We start from the raw sequence: 23,790 nt of genomic DNA, 5'->3' as shown, positions 1-23,790 counted from the left end.
GGGTTAGGGTTAGGGTTAGGGTTAGGGTTACTGTAGAGAATTGGTTTGGTTACTGAAATGGCAATATTAATTCTATAAGTTAGGAGAGCTCTTGTCAGGCCTGAAGGCAATACTAGACAGTGTGGTGAAGGTCTAAGGATGACATACATGACCTGCAGCTATAGCAACATGTTCTGGAAGTGTGCCCTGGACCCATGTAAAAACTAAAACGGATTAAGAATTGAGAAGGTGGTGTCCAGGAAAACTTGAATTCCCCTTGAAGATGTAGTGGAAAAACTTAAATACCCCACAAGTTTTTAGAAAATATATTGGTTAGTCATGTCAAGCAAGGGTAATTCATGATATGTTTTAACCCCATTGCAACCCAATGAGTCGGCTACACCAAGGTACCCTAAAGTTTTACACCTCCGAAGGTACTATTTCTAAAATATTCAGGCATTTCTATGTATTGAAACCCTATGGCACCAAGATAAACTGGCTTTGCATGTTGTTTATTGATTGTAATAAATGCAGAACATATGTACTAGTTAAAATAAAATATCTGGGTAATGATGGGTAAGGAAGGTCATGTTTAAACTGTAAGATCCCCTAAAACATAATGTATAAAACACAAATAACTACCCAATAAAACTGACACACCATACAACTAAAGTCCTAGACAATGGGTGCTACTTTAAGCTTTCTACAATTTCTACAGTTGCACTCATGAAAAGTGTAACTGAATTCACAGTTTAAAAATAAATAAATCTCAGAGAGAGCGAGCGAGGGAGAAGCTGTTTGGAGAGCTACCAATCATTTGCATTGATCTTTAAACACCCACGACTGCTCTTCCCTTGGCATTCAAGAATATCCCCCCCCCCCCCCCAAAAAAAAAATCTGTAATCAAATAATTCCGCTGCCGTGCCACCCAGACAGGCGCTGGCCAGTGATCACCCAGTGAGAGAACAGTACAAGAACACAGAGGAAACAGGAAGCAGTCTGAGTGCATGCATTACAAAGCCTGCTGACATCACGCTACCAGCTCTTGGCTTTCCATGCCCCAGGCTCTTGAGCTCGGCCGCTGTTGACCGCCGTTATGAGTCACCAGCACGCTGACAGCCGTCCCGGACTAAACAAACATCCATTACATTGCATGGCTGCCTTAAATGCCATCTAATAACAGCAGGGGCCTGGAAAGTAACTCGGAGTGGTGTTGTGCACTGCCGGCACCCGGTGCATTTCTCAAGTGGTGCGGGATCAGGGAGACAGATAATCAATCACAAGAAATCAGTAGCCATCAGTCAGGGCCACGGAACAGTGCTGCCCAGGTCTATAAAGCACTCAGATATAACAAGAGGATGCAACAGGGTGGCAGTGTAGCAGCTAATTAAATTAAGTAGAAAGAGCATCGTACAGCAGCTTGGTGTGGATGGGAAATAAGCAATGTGTTTAGATTAATTTTGTATCAGTCTCGGTTTCACTGATCACATCCCAGTGAATTGCTTTAACACTAATGTTGTTTAAACCCAGTTTAACACTAATGTTGTTTAAGGTAACGCAGTCTTAGATTAGTACCAGTCTGGGTCTGTGAGTGGTATTTCTTACTGTACATCCACTATGAAAATAAGACTCCCATTGCATAGCAGTTTGATCCATTCCTGGTTTTACTAGAAGTTTAATAAGACGCACCTGCGCTTGTTACCTATACAGTGGGGGGAAATCAAGCTCGTAATAAAACCTGACATGGGTGAAACTGCAAAAGAAACTTATCACTTGTATTTGAGCATCAAAAGAAACATATCACTTATATTGCGATAAAATTCACTAAACTCACTAAAATAAACTCTGTTTTAGAGCAGGTGCAGTGACCTTTTATTGTGCTGATTAACAATTGACATCACGAAGATGCTGCAAAATGATCTGTCGATCTTGGGCAGGTGTTGTGACTCTTGGTCTCCCAGTTTGTGGCCTGTTATTGACAGAGTGTGTCTGGTTTTACTGTCTCACCAGGTTTGAAATTGCTGGCTGTGAGCACCCAAGACGGCGAGCCACAGTACGCTGCCCTAGTCCAGCCTCCAACATGCCGATTGCACGAAGGTGCTGCTCTCTTGACAGATGTGGCATATTGTTTTTTTTCTGTGATTTTCTTTGTTTTTATTCAAGCTTGCAATTCAACAGCTGAAATCACTCCATATCCAGTGTCCAATCAATTGTTTAACTAATTAGGTGGTTAAGTGCATATGCTTCAGTCATAGTCACTCAAGCGTGTCATGGTCAAGCATGAATGATCGAGTTATTAAAAAGAAACCCAAAACATTTATTTAATGTCCATCATTTATATTCCTTTTTTTTAATAAATGTGTTATAATAGTAATATGTTTCTTTTGATATTTGGTATATTATTATTATTATTTGTTTATTTAGCAGACGCCTTTATCCAAGGCGACTTACAGAGACTAGGGTGTGTGAACTATGCATCAGCTGCAGAGTCACTTACAACGTCTCACCCGAAAGACGGAGCACAAGGAGGTTAAGTGACTTGCTCAGGGTCACACAGTGAGTGAGCCTGGATTTGAACCAGGGACCTTCTGGTACAAGCCCTTTTCTTTAACCACTGGACCACACAGCCAATTGTAGGCACAATTCCCATCAAAATTCCCATAGACCCTCTCCTTTGATAGCTAGTTATTGTAAAGCGTGATTTGTCAGAAAACATTTTCTAGAACTAACACCACCCATCCTCAACCAGAAATCAAATCCATGCAATGCAGGCTGACAGTCCTCTTTTGCAGGCCACCAAAATAAACTCCAGCCAAACTGAACTCCTCTTTTCCAGGCTATGCTAGAAAACAAGGCTTTCCTCTGCTACAAATGGTTTACCAATAGGTTATTATCAGCACTGTGCAGTCAACAGGCCATTTGGGGGCATGAGGGACTGAACACTGCAGTGCCTGGATAGACAACTGTAACACATTGTGACGGGGTACGCCCCGCCCCTCTGCATATTATGTATTTGTTGTTTTATTATGTATTATGTTTGACAGGACAAGCGACGTGCCGTCTGCCATTGTTTTGCACTTTAAAACCTTGTGAGAATGCGTGACTGTCAGCTGGTAATTATTGAATTAGGTGACAGTCATGCAGATGATTAAATCCGTGCAGAATGTGACCGCAGGGTTAATAGGATAATTGATAGATGGTTAATCCCTTGGTCTCCACTATAAGAACCTGCAGCTTTGACTGATTGGGGTGGGTTGTCCAGAGGAGAAAACAGACGTAAGAAACAGATAATGAAACAGATACTGAAAAAAAAACAATTGCTACACGTGCTAGTTTAAACTAGCACGATACTTGTTTTATTTATTTCTTCTCTACTTGTTTTTGGCCAACGTGCCGTTTGTTTTTGTAAAGGTGTTTTCGTTTGTTCACATTCATTTATTCCAGTGCTGTCTGAGAATGTCCATTCTCTTCCGGGACTGACATCACCAAACAAGCCATCCTCCCACACCCATATAGACTGTTTTCAGAGGAATGCAGCAGTACATGCTGCACACACAGCTCAGAGGCAGCCAAACTAGATCACAATCTTTTTTAGAAATGTATCTGAAGCAGTGTTTTAGTTGGAAGAAACGCCGAAATGAGTATGCAGAAACTGGCAGCTAAGAACAAAAAAAACCTGACCACCTTTTTGAAATGTTCTTCAATTCTTCCAGTGTTTGTCTTATCTACTCTGCATGTGTCTGCTTGTGACTGCTTCTGTCTGCTTTCTGTTTCTCTTGCATTGTCAGGACCCCCCATGTAAACAAGTGCTCAGTCACAATGGCTACTTCTCTTAAGTTAAATAAATAAATGCATAACTAAATAAAAGGACTAATAAAAAGCTGTCTGGGACGAGAAACAGCTCAGTGTTACTGTACATATGAGCTTGTCCAGACTGCTGTTGGTAAGGTGCAGCAACGGATTAGCAGGAAACAGGGCCGGAGCGTCAAGAAAGCTGTCTCAGTCCCACCTGACTACACAGAACCCCTCAGGACCTCTGCTTGGCTGCCTTGTCTCCATCTCCAGGGCCTCCTTCCAGATCACGCTGAGCCTTATAATCAGTTTCTTTCTGCTGGAATGGTGTTCAACAGCACAGGGCCCAGAGACATTTAAGTACTTTGGCTCATACTTTTTTTAATTCCACAAAAGGTTAAAGTACTTCTTTCAAAAAACAGAAAAAATGATATCACTCACAATAAATAAAAAAAAGGTGTTTGAATGGGATGACTTCATAGTGTAAATGAAGAGTTACCAGAGCAGGCTTTAATTGGATCGGACAAGTGGTTCCCCCTGGCTTGATTCTCTGCTCATAATAATCTGATGAACTCAGCTAGCATTCAACTGATGGAAGAAAGTGATTGAATTACAAGCAAGCATCAGAATAAAAAGCGACGTCATCCGATTGTCTCTTGCATGGTAAAGACGGTAGAGTTTCACTCAAAAAGACAACAGGATCTGACTGTACACCCCGGCACACAGAAAGGAAGTGGTCACCCAGTTGCATTAACCCCAGATCATCCCGATGGGTATAATTTATTTTGCACAACTTGCCATTTATCTTTGGACCACACGAAAGTCAACAATAGACCGACATGTATCATCAGAAAAACACAGAAAACGAAAGGCTGACATTGACAGCTATGAGACGGCGTCCTCCAGTAAAAAAACAAAAAACGTAAGGGGAACGAAAATTCTGAACGCCGACGAGATGTTATTTTCGATTTGACGGAGGCATCTGTTTGTGCTAATATTCCCCTGGAAAAAAATGACAATCCCAAACTACGTGCATTTCTGAACAAAAATGTTTTTAATGCGGGAGCAATTCCTACAGCAGGTCGGTCAACTGAGAAGGGAATATCTACCCCAAATTGCTGAGTTGCACAAAATGAAAATTGTACAACTGGTAAAGATGTCAGACAGTGTATCTATAGTTACTGACGAGTCTACAAATGCAAAAGATCAGTACGTTTTGCACATTTTGTTTGTTCTCCAAGGACAATCGAATACCTTCAAACTGAAAGTAATATTAGCCGATACAGTTAATCTGCACTCTGTGAATTACTCATCGGTGGCACAGGGCATTGTGAAACGTTTAACGCATTTGAAGTTAATTTTAATAATGTGACTGGATTTGTCTCTGATAATGCCAGTTACATGATCAAGGCATACAATGACATTCATCAAGGTTTACTGCCAAATTCGGTACATTTGACTTGTAATACCCACATAACAGCCCTTGTCAGCAATATCTGGCAAATAATTTTCAGAAAACAGACAAGCTGGTTGCAACCATTAAATAAATTGTTTAAACATTGCCCAAGCAGAAAACTATGTTTTAAAGACCACCTGACAGAAGCAATCCAACAGGAAGGCTGTACTTTACCCATAAAGTTGCCACCTGAGCCATGAATAACACGATGGGGCACTTGGTATTCTGTGCTGAATATCATTCCGAATACATCCCTTTTTACGCAGGCTTCGTGGAAAAGGAAATGCACATTTCACCAAACACTGTAATGTTAAAGGACCTCCAGAAATTGCTTAAAGATGTGCAAAGTTTAAAATGTCAACTCTCATTAATTGCGACGCATGCCAAGGGACTGGTGGATCTGATTCAGTGGTTTGAAAACCGTGAAGTGAGAGTCCATCAAACATATAATAAAGTTGCAGAATTAATTAATACATACTGAGCAATGGAACAAGAGGTACACAGCTCAGACACCGCAATAAATAAACTGTGTGTAAAAACCTTCCATGACGTTTCTGAAAAACTGACTAATTACTACAACCTGGATCAATGCAAAAAGAAACCACGTTTTTTTCAACCAGCTCATAACTTTTTGATGGCAGCAAGGATATTCGACCCACAACAAGTGTGTAGTTTGGATCTGGAAGCCCTCCCATTATATTCTATTCCAGGATTTGATGCTGACTGTAAATCAGAAATGGACAAATACCTCCCATATGCAAAAGAAAACTGCAGTATAATGACTTTGAATGAATTTTGGATTAAAGCTGAAGAATTATTTCCCAATTTAACATGAAAGGCTATAATATATTTTTCAGTTGTTACCAATTCTGTAGATGCTGAAAGAAGTGTTTCTTCTTCTGGCCAAGGTTTTACAGAACAACGTCAATCTATGAAAGAAGGCAGGGTTAACCAACTGACGATGCTTAAGTTTAATAGCAACATTTAATGCATGGGACATTTTCTTTCATGGAACTGTAAGTGACACTTAATGTGCTGCTTGCGAACAACCTTGCACTATTATTATTATTATTATTATTATTATTATTATTATTATTATTATTGTAATATATATATATATATATATATATATATATATATATATATATATATATATATATATATATATATATATATATATATTTTACAGCATTGATGCTATGATTTCGGTATTTTATATAAATTGTTCCAGGAATTAGTGTTTTTTTTTTTTAATATTTTGTTGACAAATTATGTGTTCCTACTAGTAAACTGAATGTAACAGAAATATAATGAGTTCTGGTTGTAAATCTCCCTCCCAACCTGTGAGGGTGCCAAGTAGCGAAAGGGAAAGGCTTTGGACGGGCTGGCCTGACAGTTCATTTCCTGGGTTGGGAAGTTGGTCAGCCTGGAAGAAGGCAAGACTCTGGTGCGGGAATGTATTGACCCGGAAGGTAAACGAGGTAGCAGCTGCAGGCAATAGTCAGCTGCAATCGTTCACCAAGGGGTCCTTCATGATAGCATAAAGGGGCCGGAGAATCGTAAATCTTTTCCTTCATTTTTGGCTTTGAAATAGACCCAGAAGGACCCGTGCACTGTGTATTAAAAGTATCGTGAGTGTTTGTTTTGTTTGTCTTGTCTATAATTGTTACTTGTGTGTTTATAGATGGCTATCACATTCCGGAGCTGTCGCTAAGAGCCAGCACTGAACCCGGAACAGCACTGCACTATTTGTCACTCTTTAAACTGTATCACCCACCACAAGCACTACAGCACGCACTCAGTACTGGTGACCGTGGTTGTATATTGTGGGAGAGATACTGTGTTTATTGTTTAGGGCTGCAATTCCTGTTACTGTTCTCCGTGTTTTACACATCACTGTGTATAACCAGAGTTTATTATTTGGACACCAGACCTGGATTATAACACAAATAAAATAACTATTTTCCATACCGGATTACAAATCTCTGTCTGTTTATTCCTGCACTGCATCACCTCTGCACCTGTACATAATCAGCAACCACTTTGCCACACTGAAACATTTAAATTATTTATTTACACATTCTAAGAAATAACACTGAATAAGACGTATTGGTAATAAAGGGATGCATGACTAAATAAATGTCCGTAGCTGCTGCTGCCACCTAATCAACACACCAATGCGCATTAATAGAATGACTAATTGAAATGATTAAAGGAATCGGGAGATTATAAATCAATAAGTGGTTTAATTAAGCAGACTACATGACCACCTTGCGGTGGGAGGAATGAAGTGCAGCCTAAGAAGGCAGGTCGTGTGAAACACAGGGCCCTACACATACACAGTGATGTGACCCTAGATGCATAGCATTCACTTGGGTTGATCATTTGTTTCCCCTAATGTATAAAAAGCATAATAGACATAATACTAAAAATCAAAATAAAGTCTAGCCGACAATTACATCTTGCAGACTATTTTTGCACTTTGCAACCTCCCAGAGAAGCTTCCGATGGAAAAGCGCAGTCTGCATAAAAATTCACATGCTGCTAAAGCTCAGCGCTTCAGTTAGGCTATATTAAAACATGCTGCAGCCAGCCACAATGAATGGCAATTTGACAGGTTTACAAGTAATTGCACTGCCCTGAGGCGAAAGCCTTTTGTAAACCTAATCCTGTAATAAATTATGTATCATCTGAAAGCCTGTTTGTGTGCAGTATATGTTTAAGTTATCAATCATATTTAAAGTATACATGCATCGCCACAGCTTCTTCTCCCCTACGATCCTCTCAGCGTTTAGAGAGTATACATTAGATTTTATGAATAAATATATAATGTGCACCCAGCTGTACACAATAAGGATGTAATTCCATCATGGGGATTGGCAACCTCAAACCTATAAGAGGAAGTAGTTTATCAATGTCACCAGAATGTCATGGATGTCTAAAGCAATTTACAGTACTGATGCTCAATGTTTTTTTGGGTTTTTTTTTTTTTACTGAATTAGCATCAAACCAACTGCAGTATACCAGAATTATTACAGATTTGTACTAAAGACAAACATTCTGGTCTCCTTTGTTATGCATGATTTGCAGGGGTACAGGATTACTCCCAAGACATCTACTGTAAGACAGCATTGTGTAATGACCATAGGCGCCTAATTCATGGGGCAGAAGGGGCACATGCCCCCCTACTTTGAAAAGGGGGGTGTCAAACTGTATATTTTGCCCCTCCACTTTTTTGGTTCATTATTTATGTATTATACCTTGTTGTGTTTGGCATTGGTTTGCTTTAAAATCAAATTTAAAAATGGAAAAGTATTCAGAGGATGGGCCACATTTATAAACAATCACAATCAATTCTCACTACACGAACATATTGGTTTGACCCAAGGTCTGCACCGTGGCTAACAGTAAGAAAAAACCTTAAGTGAATGTGAACCCGACAGGCAGTCTGGAGGGATGACGGCACGGAATATTAATACTTAAATATACGCATAGATTTATTTATTTATTACCAAATATATATCTGAAGGGAGAGAGTGTACAAGACCATTATTAAAAGAAAAAAGGTAACAAAGAGACAATATCAGACCGTTATTAAATTAAATCATGTTGGGTTTTAGAATTAAAAACAGGGTAATGTTGCAGCAGGGCCATGAACAAGTTCAAGTCCCACCAAAATCTTTTATTTTTAACTTAGATTAAGAAGTAATCTAATATATCAAAATGTGGCACTTCAAAATCACAGTAGCCTGTTTTACTTTAGTGAAAACATTGGCTACAATTTTATTTCCATAAAAAACGTGTGACTTAGTTGTTCTTTGCTGATGTTAATGTTCAGCTTTCATATCGAAACGTGTGTACTTACTAATAATTTCAACTCACATTCATTTTATATGAACATTTAGGTATGTTATGTCCCTGAATGACAAGCACATTTTGAAATAAATGGTGAGTAATAAAAAGAGCGACTCAATATTTACCGATGTAGCTCATGATATACTTAGATTTCAGTATATCATCGACTCCATTGGTCTGGGGCAAGTAAATCTCACAGACTTGGCACATCAATTTTTATTTATTTATTTATTTTGGTGCCTAAGGATGCAGGAAGTGGGAGTGTTCCCTGTCAGTGCGGCCGAACACCACGTATGAGCAGGTATGGTTGATCTGCAGTGCCTGTAATATTGTCATGAATTGGCTGTCTGAGGGCTGGCATTTAATGTTTCAACCAATTAGCACTCACATTGCAATGTGAGGGCGGGTGCTTATTGTTTCAACCTATCAGCACCAAGCATTGCCCTGCTATAGGGTTTACTTTCCGAAAGTCTCGTAGCAGCTGGTTTCGCTGTGATAACTGAACTCAGCAATGTCTGATGATAAAGCATTCTCTAGCATCCAGCACTACATTTAAAACAAAGCCGATCAAGGAATATTTTAACTGTTAATATACACATGTCAATATATATATATATATATATATATATATATATATATATATATATATATATATATATATATATATATATATATATCAATAAACAAGCCATATTATAACATGTTGTACATGTTATTGTGTGTGTTTGTTTAGCACTTCACTTTAATAAGCTGCGTGTTGGAATTATAGGTGCTGTGCAGCATTGTGCAGATATGCCACTAGAACTGATTCTGCCATTTGGTGCTGCTTGTGTTTGCATTTAATAAATGCTCAATTAGTAGCAATTCTATATTTTATGCTGAAACACCTGCCCAATTTTGTGGGTTTACTATTTCAATTAATAGTAGCTTCTTAGCAAAAATAATAAGAAAGTTAGGCGACCCTGGTAATGACAACAGCTAATAAAAAAACAATTCAAATATTCATCTGCATTTTGAAATATCCAAACATAAAGCAAAGCCATCTCAGTTGTAAAGAAAGTTCTTCCTTAGAACAGAAGCAGCTGCCCTTCGTATCAGTGATATATCATGGAGCAAGTACAGCATGGAAGAGGAGGCCATGGTCTCAGTTCAGCTCCTCCTATATGGTACAAAGCAGCCCCAGCTCAACGGAGGAAGCTGGTAGTCAATGAGGTGCAAAAGCAGGAGGAGAGGATGAGGTGCGTAAAGGCAGTTTCCCAGTCAAGGACGCATTACTTGGCATCATGACCAGGTGCTGCGAGGTTTGGCCTTATCATTGGAAGAAAAGAGCAGCACGAAGATAACCTCCGTCCAGGGGAGCAACCACCAAGAAAAGGTATTAAAACCAAAACTAGTCTAGGGCAACTGGAAGCTGCTAGAGACTGGAAAATGTTGGCAGATGTTGGACAACGGCTTATTTTCCCACCTGAGATTGCCACCACTAACCTTCGACCTGATATTATTATTATTATTATTATTATTATTATTATTATTCATTTCTTAGCAGACGCCCTTATCCAGGGCGACTTACAATTGTTACAAGATATCACATTATACATATCACATTATACATGTCTTGTGATCTGGATCAGCACGCCTTGTTCACCTGGTAGAGTTAACAGTGCCATGAGAGGATGCTGTGGATGAGGCGTATGAAAGGAAGAAATTTTGGTACGCTCAACTAACTGCTGAAGCGGGACAGCGAGGATGGAGAGTCCAGGTTTACCCATTGGTGGGTTGTCAAGGATTTGTGGCACACTCCACAACCCGGTTTCACAGAAACATTGGATTCGGTGGTCAAGAGTTGCGATGCACAGTGAAGAACTTATCTGAAGCAGCAGAGAGGAGCAGCAACTGGCTCTGGTTGAGACAAAAAGATTCTGGTTGGGGACCTCAAGCACGGTAGAAAGAAAGCAACGTCGAAGGAAAGGAAGGTTAGTAAGTTGGGCTTAGCTGAGTGGGGGATGGGGGGGGGGGGTGATACTGGGACACCAGAATCACTCTCGAGCCTTCTAAGGTGTCATGGGCTAGTCGACGAAACACCAAGGATGGAAGGTGCCCACTTGAAGACCCCAGAGAAGTACCCTACTCAGCTCAGTCCAAATGGTTGTCATGGTGATGTGCTAGGGAGGCTGCACTATGGCTGATCCCTGGAGCCAGCATTGCAGCCGTTGTGTGTGCTGATGCGCCAGGGAGGCAAAATAGGCTGATCCCTGGACCCAGCATTACACTTCAACCATCAACACCAGGCAGAAGGATATCTTCATCATCAGATGAAAGGAAATGCAGATGGATCACATTAGTTTACAGTAAAAGAAGCTATGTTTTAGTTGGTGCTTATCTTGGCGAGAGCCAAGTCCAATATCAGCATGAGGTTTTAACACCTACTCTCATGTAATGGAAATCATCTTAAAACAGGTCAGATTGAAGCACATGAGACGTAAACCCCAAACTGCAATTACTATACCACCAGTGTAACTACAGGATTTAATCGGCCGATTGCTTAAACCAATCACAATCTCATTAATAAGCATTGTTCCTAACTATTGTACTGTAAGTCCTGAAATAAAACAAACACGTCTCTTTATTTCACATGCAATTGAACATGAGATGTATTATTCTTCAGCTGACTTGGCAGCTGGTAGTAAAAATCATTAAACAACGATACATGCAGTACATCACGTCACCTGCACTGGCCTGGCCCACTACTCTGATGCACTGATGCTCATTAATGTACTAATCCACCTTGCCAGAATTGTGCGTGAATAGTTTCAGGTGCAGAACGGAGACTTCAAGCCTGGGCACCACATCCCCCGGGTCTCAATCCAATTGAGCACGTCGGGGATGAACTTGAACAATGCATCCATCCTCCGTCTACCCCTCTGCATGAACAAAGTCAAATATTAACAACTGCATGGTTTAAAACCCCATTCACCACTTTGCAGCACCTTCTAGTGCCAGGCTGTGATCAGGGAAATTGGTCGCCCAGTGCGATATTAGGTACATATCCTAATAAAGTGGCCAGACAGTACTGCCCAGTGAATGCATATCTGCATCAATAAAAACTAATACAACATCATTCCTCATTAAACGTGTACAGTTGTGAAGATTAAAGGGTCGAACCGCTTTCAAAAGCCAGGCAACAAACAAGCCAGACTAGAAAAGTGGCATAGATATGTTTCAAGCTTAAGGACGCATTCAATCACGATTGAAACAGCACGCTTCCTCCCCCAACATCACTAGCATGGTTGATATCCAGATCCCCTGTTTGTATTAGTCACTGTCTTTGTCCAACAGTGCCAATGTAACATAGATTACTAATTCAGTTCTTAAAACTATACAAACAAGAGGTCTGCTTACCCCTTTATGATCGAGCAGACAGCGCATGCATTATTTACATGACACAGTACAGCATGAATTACATTGATATTCATCATACCAATCTTTCACAATTCTTTTCTTCTACAACACATCATTATCTCGATTCCTTTCACAGATCCGCATGGCATTATACAGAACCAGGACATCAAAGCTGCACCACTTAACATTCAAATTGGAAGGACTGCAATGGGCACGTGTATTGGCTAACACTGCACAGCTGGTCAATGCCACTCACATCTCCATTCAGTTTCTTAACCTTCAGAAGCAGACTTTTCAGACAATTCATCCAGCCGGTCAAATTCAGGAATTACAGCTTTCATTCTCTGTGGGGCTTGTAGAAAATGTGCAAAGTAAATTTTGTTCAGCTTTGTTAAAAACCCCTACCTATTTTTTTTTCTCAAAAAAAAAAAAAAAAAAAAGTATTGTTAAACAGCTTGTTCATTTAAAGACACAAAATGAAATTATGGCCAGTACTGTACATTCACTGTGTCACTAGATCATTATTAATACTAAGACTACCACAACTAACAATAATAACAACATTAACAATACTACTACCACCACTAATAATAATAATAATTGTTTACATATCACAGGAGAAAGTGTCCCCAGTGGCATAACACAGTATTGAAAAGTTCTTGGCCAAAGATTATGTGGCTGTGAAATGATGAATTTTTACTGGAGTAATAGAAATGATCTTAGAAAATCATAGAATACAGCTGTGCACCAAACAAGCTTACTGTCTCCATGACCTCACTATGGCATTCGTATTACTGTAGGTCAGAGGTAAATGTCAAGGTCAAGCCTTGTAAAAAAAAAAAACAATTAAAAAAAAAAAAACACACACTACCACAGCACGATACTCATGAACGAACCCGTGATCGAACTTAACCCAGACAATCATAGAACACAGTTATGTACCGAGTACGAAGCCAAAATGTCAGGGCGTTACGTATTTATCACACAACCCCAATTTGGATGCCACCTTAGGTCAAGTCACAGTGAAGCATATTGCTAGATTGTGCTCAGGGAGGTTCCATGGCACTGAGTGCACTTATAACACAAATACGAGGCAATCAAAGCAGTCCGATTGGTTTGTGAAGGCCATTCTATAAAAGGTATAATATAATAGAATTATAATATCATTGTCATAAAGGCTATTCTACTGCCAGTCCCTGCAGCACGAAGAAATGCAGGTTTTAATTTAATACTTGAAGTTGAAAATATTGTCATTTTTGAATTCTGTTGTGTGTATGTCCTTCATGTCATACCCCGATCTCATATACAGCCATGACCAAAAGTTTTGCATCACCTAGAATTTTAGGATCAAGACATAAAAATAAAAAAATTAAAAAACCTAAAAAAAACTATATGAACGCAATTTAGATCTTTTTTTTTTTCCATGTAATCAAAGAAACTACATAATGATATTACAAAAGTCTACCGGAAACCATAACAGTAGTACAGTACAGTATTTAATGTTAGTTTTTAAAATGTCACATTTTTCATTTGTCAGTTTTACGTGAAGTATATGAAACTACAAAGTGGCTAGTAGACAAAGTTCCCATACAGCTGACATGCCGATTGCATGATGTGGGTACACCATTTACAACCAGCACCCTCAGACACATAAAACAACAGGGTGTCTGTACGAGCACCAGGGTTTTAAGCCATGGCAAAGTCAGTTACACAACACAGCAGACACTGCAGAGTATACACCTCTCGTTACCAAGCCTTCAACAGCAGCAGCTGCAGCAATTATCCCCTTTTAATTGTCTTTCTTTATTAACTGCAATTATTGGTTTCTTGCATTGTTAATTCCTACCCTGTCAATTTAACCGTGAACCAGTATTCTGCTAACAACAAATTGCTGGCCCCAGTCCAAACAACAGCAACCCTGACTGATGAAAACATAGCTCCCTTTAAAAACATTTTTAAAAGCCTACGTCAAATTGACCCAGTTCTCTTTGTTGCTCTCTTTAGGAAAGTTGTATCCAAACATGTGTCTGTCTCATGATGCCGTTCCAGAAAGCCTGCTGTGTTTCACTGACTGTATAGAATCTTGGGCTGAAGGCAAGACTGCCTGTGAAATGGCTGTCCTTCTGAACCTTGCATAGCAGGTCCTGTGTTCCAGCTCCTCACCGCTGACGTGTTTTCAAGTCCGATGCATTCACAAGTGCGTGTTCATAAACGTGGTCGTGGTTCTGACTGGTTACGAACCAGTTCAGGTGGTTATAACCTTCAGCTGAAAACGGCAGTGCCAGTTACACAAGCCAAAAGCATTACAATTAAAAACACTTCAGCAAACACAACTACTGCAAATATCTAGCCCATTTGTTTTACTTTTTTTAATTCTTATTTATATTTGTGGTTTTGTTTTTTTAAAGATTACTCTCAAGACTGTTGTTATTTCTAATCAACAATTAAATCAAAACACTACTATATTAAACCAGCACAGATAATTATGTACCTCGTAAGCAGCTGAGCAATATTGGAATGTAGCAAGCAAATCTTTCAATTGTGTTGATGTGTAAATGGTAAGTTATTGTTATTTTATTAACAACAATGGTCTATTTTGGCCATTGTGAAGACAAAGGCCTTTAACCCCCTCCCTTCCTGTTTCTCTGCTCTCAGACTCAAAGTTTTCAAATTTAATCCAGGGCTCAATTTATTAGCTCTACTGCTAGGCCCAGCTAGCTGCTGAAAAGTAAACACAGTGTCCGGCTGACAAAAACACTGTACATCACCATGACACAACACCAACACATAATATCAATAGAGGTTTCAATTTTAAAAACACTGTACATCACCATGACACAACACCAACACATAATATCAATAGAGGTTTCAATTTTAAAAACACTGTACATCACCATGACACAACACCAACACATAATATCAATAGAGGTTTCAATTTTAAAAACACTGTACATCACCATGACACAACACCAACACATAATATCAATAGAGGTTTCAATTTTAAAAACACTGTACATCACCATGACACAACACCAACACATAATATCAATAGAGGTTTCAATTTTAAAAACACTGTACATCACCATGACACAACACCAACACATAATATCAATAGAGGTTTCAATTTTAAAAACACTGTACATCACCATGACACAACACCAACACATAATATCAATAGAGGTTTCAATTTTAAAAACACTGTACATCACCATGACACAACACCAACACATAATATCAATAGAGGTTTCAATTTTAAAAACACTGTACATCACCATGACACAACACCAACACATAATATCAATAGAGGTTTCAATTTTAAAAACACTGTACATCACCATGACACAACACCAACACATAATATCAATAGAGGTTTCAATTTTAAATATTGCACACAGATTCAATGTTTGGGTAAAAAAAAAAACCCAAAGAAAAACACTGTCTTAACAAATGTAATAATAAATGTCGCTGCTGCATGATTTACTGTCTTGAACCCCATTGACCGAATTTCTTGGGCTATAGCACAAGTTTGAAAACCACTGTGTTGGTGCTTATTTTTATACATCATTTTTCAAAACTAAATCAAATTGAGCTGCATCTACTGTATTTGAATGCCAGGGACCGCCACCCAACATGCACACACACACACACACACACACACACATAAAACATTAAAGGAGCTGAACATGAAATAATAATTACTGAAAGCTACAGAAAATGGATCAAAAGGTTTCAGAGAATAAGCTGGCTTAAATAAAAGTTCAAATTAATACCTCGGTGCCCGAGCACTTAAGGTACAGTAACACTAATGTGGTTTAGCGCTGTAAGCCCACCGTATTTCCTGCACATAAACAGAGTTAATACGTACGCCCATGTTGTGTTTTGGCATGATTTAATGGAAAATGAACAGAACAATCATTAGCTGAAACTTACTGCAGTACAGTAGGCTGCTACATTATTGCTTCGTTGAAGATAATATTTAGTTGGCATTGGCCAAAGAGGGACAATCAGATTCTGGGCTCAAATATTATTTATTAGAGCAAGTGTGGAGTAGTGGTTAGGGCTCTGGAATCTTGACCGGAGGGTCGTGGGTTCAATCCCAGGTGGGGGACACTGCTGCTGTACCCTTCAGCAAAGTACTTTACCTAAATTGCTCCAGTAAAAACCCAACTGTATAAATGGGTAATTGTATGTAAAAAATAATGTGATATAATTGTAAGTTGCCCTGGATAAGGGTGTCTGCTAAGAAATTAATAATAATAATATTTAAAATCCAGGTGAATGTTGAAATATTTCTTCATTGTTAATGTAATTAAACATATACCGATATGTATTGTAGAATACAGAGCTCCCCCTTAGTTCTAAGATGAAGGTACTGCGCTCGTTGTGTTGTATCTTCCAATGTGAATGCTACTGCTAGACTGGCATTATGGGGCAAATGGGAGCCGCACCCAAGCCGTCTTACAACTGTACATTAACACTATCAAAGAATAAAAGGAATCCTGGTACTGCGTTACCATACAAAAAGAATAGAGAGATATCGATTAATTTGTACTCTTATGATACGTTTTTAGCAGGATGAACTAAAAAGTATACAAATTACGTTTGATGATAATGCACATCTGTACACACGACTGCAATTTCAACTATCATTTGAATATTTGTCCTAGATAGACTGATTGATAGACACACACACACAGAGACAGACACAGATAGATAGACAAATAGCCAGATAGATAAATAGACAGAAAGACAGATTTACTTTTAGATAGACAGACAAATAGATAGATAGACGGACATGCAGTAGTTCTTAAAGCCATGCACTGTGCCTCGTGAAGGAAGTTAAAGGAATGACCTAATCCAATGTAACAGCTCTGAATTTGCTCCAGCCCTGTGGAGACTGGACTCTTGCAGGAGATGCTTTCCTATTCCATTTATGGCCACTCTTACTTTCCATCACCATGGACTGAAGCGATGATTTATGAATGCCACTGGAACAAGAAAGCTTCAAGTGCAAAATGATGCTGGGTTGTGTGTTGCAAACAGATATACGTTTACTCTAAGCATTATATGGTACTGTGTCAAAGACAGAATGATTCTTGGCTATACATCTCCCTCCCAACCTGTGAGGGTGCTGTGTAAAGGGAACAGAGTGCCCTGGACTAGATGGCCAGACAATTAATTTCCAGAGTTAGACGGAAGTCGGTCATCTAGAAAGGGAGCGACGGTACACTAAATCATGGACCCGGAAGGGAAACGACGTGGCAGCCGCGGAGTGAAGGAGCGGCTGCACTCGTTAACCAAGGGGTCATGACTGATGATAAAAAAGGGAGCGTAGCAAAGTGATCTGATCCTTTGTATGGTTAAAGCTGAACTGGAAGGATAATGTGTATGGTAATTATGAGTGTTTGTTTTGTTTTGTCCTGTCTAAGAAACCACTTTGTTTGTTGTTATTAGACGGCTGAACATGATCCAAAGGCCAGCACTTACCCGGACATCACAGCAGACTGTTCATGAATAAACTGTAATTACACCACGAGCACTAAATCACTCAATTGTGGACTTGTGTTTGTGTTTTGTGTTACGTGTGGGTGTTTAGGAATGGGACTGTTATTATTTCAGGACAAACACGTGGATTAAAACAGAGCAATAATGCTGCTGTATTGCCTGTTATTGTTATCATTTACTGTATTTGTGTCCTCAGACCAACTGGAATACAAATAAAATATCACTGCACCTGGGTTATCGTTGTCTGTCTGTTTATTTATCACCACTGCATTCCTGCACCTGCACACGGTTAACCACTTTGCCACAGGTACAAAGAGCTCAAATGAAATGCACGAGACCTTAAAGCTGAAGCGTCCCACTGAAGATATAAATTGTAGGAATTTCTTTTAAAATGTTATCAGCATTAAAAGAAATAATCCATTCAACAAAAATCTAACATTTGTTACATAGTAGAAGTCAAGACTTTCTCTATGAAGTTGGAATCATCGCCACAAAAATATTGGCCATGCGATTAGTCAGATAATCTGTGTAACACAATGTCATTTTTGTACTGTCATTTTCGTAACTGTTTGACAGCGACATATTCCTTTAGTAAGTAAAATAAAAAAAAGACCCTGCAGAATGTATGCAAACTAGACTGTAAACAGGTACTTGACTAAGATGAGTGCACAGAAGACTTAACTATTTAAGAATAGTAAACTGACAACAACAATATTGTAAATTCCAAACAGACTGGGGGACGCACAGCATGAAGGTGCTAATTTATCTGCTCTTCAGAGACAGACTGATGACTGAGCACATGGCCCTGCATTGTATTGTGTACAGAAGATACACCATGTTTTTATATTCTGGAAAACAGAAATTCAGAGTGCTGTAGCTTCCAACAGTGAACAAATGAGCAGAGGCTTTACAAACTCCCACAAACTCTCCCCACAGTAAACCGTAATGACAACAAACACACCATAGGATACCAACATAATATCCACACGGGATCCCTATAATACTGCCATGTAAAACTGTGTTCACCCACATAACACCCATACGGGACCGCTATAATACTGCCATGTAAAGCTGTATTCACCAAAGCAGAAGCTGAGCAGGTACAGGATGGCCACTGTTTAACTGTTCAAGTATAATGCTGGTGCCGCTTCCTCTTAATGATCTATGTTATGGGCATGCTGTTCTGCAACCCAACAGTATGCAGCATGCAGTCTCCCAGTCCAGTGAGCTGATGCCAAGGCACTCAGTGTTTTACTGGATAGCATTTTGCCCCACTGATGCCCATCTGTCCTGTGCAGGTTTTCTTGTCCGTGAATCAGCGTGAGGCTACAGAACTGACTGCAGGCGGTTCCCTGTGGTAGCCAGAACAATACTCACACAGCTTCAGTGAAGGTATGTTCACAATCAAACAGCAATTCATGAAAGTAAGCTGAATATCTCAACACTGTACACCTCAATTAATTCTTGTAAATGAGTCCTGTATCTCTAATAAGAGAGACTGGTAAAAAGCTACCTGAACTGTCACCATGGCTACACTAGAACTCATGCCAAATTCCATACCCTTCTTAAATAAGAAATTAGTTAACATCTGCAAAGCCAGTATGTTTTTTAAACTCAAAAATACAACATAAAAAGAGGAAATCTCTGAACCTTTTATAAATAGATAACTTGGGAGCAATAATATTTACAATAGCCAGCGGTCTGCCAAGGTTTCCTACAGAGGACGCTGTGCTTTGCCTTTCATACAGACGACCTGCTGTTTGTCTTTCCTTGACTGTGGGGTTTATCACACAGCTGCAGCTCAGGGGGGTTTGGCAGAGCTCTGCCTGACTCTCAGTGCACTCACTCCAGACTCCAATCACACCGTGACCCTGCCATGCCTCTATACAGGGACCTCTGGGCTGCATGGCAGCAGATAAGTCTATTCTCTTTTCATTGAAAACAACCAAGTTAGTGGTGTGCAGACATGTATTAGGATGGATAGTCGTCTCAGCTAAAGATAAAATGCCATCGGCCTGGGTTAATGCTAAACAAAGATTAGATTCCAGAACCATCTATGTACAGTATAACTTGGCCTCAAATGTGACCAAATGGTTCTAGTTAAGAAGCTGGTTAAGATTTTTACTTCTCTGAACCCTTTAGTTTAAAACAACAGAGAATAGTCTTTAAGAATTAAAATATATATATATTGTAAGAAGTCCATAACAAGCATTCCGCATCTGCCAGCTATTCCAAACAACTGTGTCACAACCTGGACCTGTATCTTCCAAGACAGCGCCTGTTGTCTCAGTAATGATGTTGGATCTGGTATTGGGACTGCTTGTCTCCACCACCTAGAACTGCTTTTCACCTGGACGCGAACACACAGAGATCAACTGGCTCCCTTGCTGCTGTAGTACAGTCATCTGCTCATCAGCCTTACCTTCACTGGAGGATCCAGAGAGGTCAATAATAACATAGACTCTTCCTTCGGGCTCCAGGTCGATCTGCAGTATAAAAAACAAACGGAGGAGATTGTTAGAAGAGCATGTGAAATATAGCACGGCACTATCCTTCCCACTGAATGTAGTAAAGAACACCAGCGGGATTATTGAGAGTTATAGGACGGATTTAGTTTTAGAAAACTAAAATGTACCCATAGAGTAATTTGAAGACATTCAGCAAAACTATTCATTAAAATGGATGGAAATATTTATTTAAGAAAAGTTGCTTAAACCTTCCAATTCTCCCTGGACTACAGCTCTGGCCAAAGGTTTTGCATCACCCTATAGAACTACCAAATGTTGCTTCATAAAGTGGAGTGAAACCTGCTGAATAATGTTAAGTTAACATATTGAATAACATACCACTTTGTAGTTTCATATACTTAATGTAAAACTGACAAAAAATGTCATACACATTTTTTTTTGTAATTAGTCTCAATCCTACAATCCTTTGTCTCTTCAGTTTCTTTGTACACTTTTCATAGGAGAAAGGTCTCATGTGGAAGCAGTTTAAAAAAAAAACACTCAATGCCACCGTGATATAAAGCATTGCAATACACAATGTTAAAACAGACGGAAAGCATTCAGTGTGGTGCTGTACTGTACATCCAGGTCAAATCTGAAATGGTGAAAACTGAACTGCTGCCCAGAAAACAAGTTCAAATTTAATATACTTTTATCTGTTAAAATATAGATGTTCCATCACGATGCCCGAAGGCTCTATGAATAAAGCAGAATATGTAAACCAAGACATTTAAATGTATTAGCTTCTTCTAATGCCTTGTCTTCAGAAGAATAATTCATGGAAACTGATCTGGTATTGGTGGCTGGAGTTCAAAAGCTCCTCGGCTTTTTGATTTCTAAGAGCGGCCTGTGATGTGTATGCTAATTAGAGATGCTGCTGATCATTCTGGAGACCTTGAGACCCCCCTCTCAGGAGCACAGCACCGCCTGCACGCTTTAAACCCTGAGAAGCGGAACAAGCGCAAGGAAGGTCATTAAACACACAGGGCTCAGCGTGCACCCCCAAGGTGCTCCACAGTTACTGGGAGGCTGGGAGCAGTACGTTGCAATCCCAGCGCTTTCCAGAGATAGGAAGAGGGTTATGATTTACAGCAGCAAAGGGGTTTTGCACAGCTGAGCAGCTTTCACAGATTTGCGGCGGCTGTGTGGTCCATCAGTGGTTGTGAAGAGTTTTTTTTTTTTTTTTCAATGTACTGTGTGGTAATGTGACTGTCGGTCAAGGCTGGTCAGTGGCGGAAATAGCAAACACTCAGACAGTATTGCAGGTCAGTGCCTTGGTGCACTTTAAATTACACCAAACAAACAAAACAGAGCAACAAAATAATACTTTGAACAAAACACTACACACAGAACTCTTCAAAGCACCCAAGCACAGCTATCATGGTCCCTCCCCTCCCCTCCCCTCCCCTCCCCTCCCCTCCCCCTCCCCCTCCCCCTCCCCCTCCCCCTCCACATCAAACTCTCATTCTTTTGTCCTTTTATAGGGCGTGACCAGGAATAAATGACAACCAATCATTCCATTACCACCTGACCACATTCCATGCTTTTACAACCACACCTCAATCACTCAATGAAACACAATTCCCATCACCAGCCACCCACACACACATTGTTGATTATTACCACTCCGATGTTCCATTAGGAAACTGGTTGCTGCCTATACCTCTTTTTGTTCGCTTTGACACAGGATTAGTATGGATTTGCTGCAAGTAGTTCAGTGTTCTTGAAGCTTGAGAAAGATGAATCCCAGTTCCCAGCACGCCGCCTTTTACTCTTCTTGCTAATCACCATCAGACCCCTCTCATTGCAATGTGGATTGGAATCTTAATTTAGCTATTCTGAATAAATAACAAAAATACTGAATTTCAAAAGACATACATTAATTCATAGAGAGAGTTGGTTTAATTAAGAGGTCTGATTGGAATCCAAATGAACAAGTCGTCCTGATTTTTGTAAAACCTACATTTAATTATTCACATATTCTATGTGCCGCCTGTTTGAGAACAAATGTGTACTGAAAAGCTCTGGAAAGTACTGCTCATTACTGGAGCTGTCAGAAAGGTATATTATTATTATTATTTATTTCTTAGCAGACGCCCTTATCCAGGGCGACTTACAATTGTTACAAGATATCACATTATTTTTACATACAATTACCCATTTATACAGTTGGGTTTTTACTGGAGCAATCTAGGTAAAGGTAAAGTACCTTGCTCAAGGGTACAACAGCAGTGTCCCCCACTGGGGATTGAACACACAACCCTCCGGTCAAGAGTCCAGAGCCCTAACCACTACTCCACACTGCTATATAAACCCTTCTTCTGTTAAAGACAACGCAGGGCGGTTCATTTTAATAGAACAAAAAAACAATCGTCTGTTTAAAACTAACAAAGAAATGGACTGATCATTTTATTTGCATTGTATATTTCCATCACTTTGAATATGAGAAATCAGATACATCATTTACATTCTGTCATTATGTGTGTTTGCAATGATTTCAAAGGCGTTTTATCTGAAGACACATGTAGATGTTTAAAAATACATGTACAGCATCAGGCTTGATCTTTAAATCGTGCTGAATTACAAACTGCTGCAGTTAGTCAGATTTTTTCAAATCAGCATAACCTTGAACTGTGAACGAGAGTTTTCTTTTCTTTTTGTTTTCACACCTGTGAAGCTGGAGACAGCAGGCTGAGGTGTTTGCATCTTTATTAAAGACAACCCTCTGATAACCACTGCTGAGATTTCAATAGAGTTCAGAAGCCTAGCAGCAGTGTTAATAAACTCTGTGCTAGACTGTATCGCAGGTACAAGGACTCTGCTAGCACTGTGCAAACCAAACACTTTCAACACCTCTGCTTTTACCAATGTGCTCCGATACACCAGCAATATTAAAAACTGTAAAAGTGTTACATGGCATACTGTTTTATTTTAATAGTTATTTATTTTACCAGGTTAAAACGCTTTGAAGAGGATACCTCTTTTACTAGAATGACCTGGCAGCCGTGGGGCATGCAAACAGTTACATCATACACTCACATAAAGACATTTAAACATAATTACAAGATCACAGAGGTAGCATAAGGGTTTTCAGATCGGCAATAGATTACATTAATTAGGCTCTGGGTTATTACCTCTTATGAAATGTCTGTTTTGATATTTTGTAGCGATATACAGCGAAGCTGGCAGGTTTGTTTATCATTCTACCTAATGTGTTTAATGTCCCGGAAGCCTGACCTTTAACAAAGTGCTTTATTTCAACTAAGCTGAATGTAAATGAAACGGTGCACATTAAAG

General features: G+C 39.5%; 1 protein-coding gene across 1 annotated transcript in view; it reads right to left on the bottom strand.

Moving 5' to 3' along the window:
* Positions 1 to 23,790, bottom strand: part of LOC117411020 (protein kinase C epsilon type) — a 171,778-nt gene that overhangs the window by 101,968 nt on the left and 46,020 nt on the right. The window contains exon 2 of the mRNA XM_059024824.1: positions 20,409 to 20,472. Coding sequence (XP_058880807.1) covers positions 20,409 to 20,472 — 64 coding nt within the window. The remainder of the gene's footprint in view (positions 1 to 20,408; positions 20,473 to 23,790) is intronic.

The sequence above is a fragment of the Acipenser ruthenus genome, chromosome 6 (genome assembly GCF_902713425.1).
Source record: "Acipenser ruthenus chromosome 6, fAciRut3.2 maternal haplotype, whole genome shotgun sequence".
NCBI classification, from domain to species: Eukaryota; Metazoa; Chordata; class Actinopteri; order Acipenseriformes; family Acipenseridae; genus Acipenser; species Acipenser ruthenus.
The sequence above is the reverse complement of the archived record's forward strand: the minus strand, read 5'-3'. Positions and strand labels throughout refer to the sequence as shown.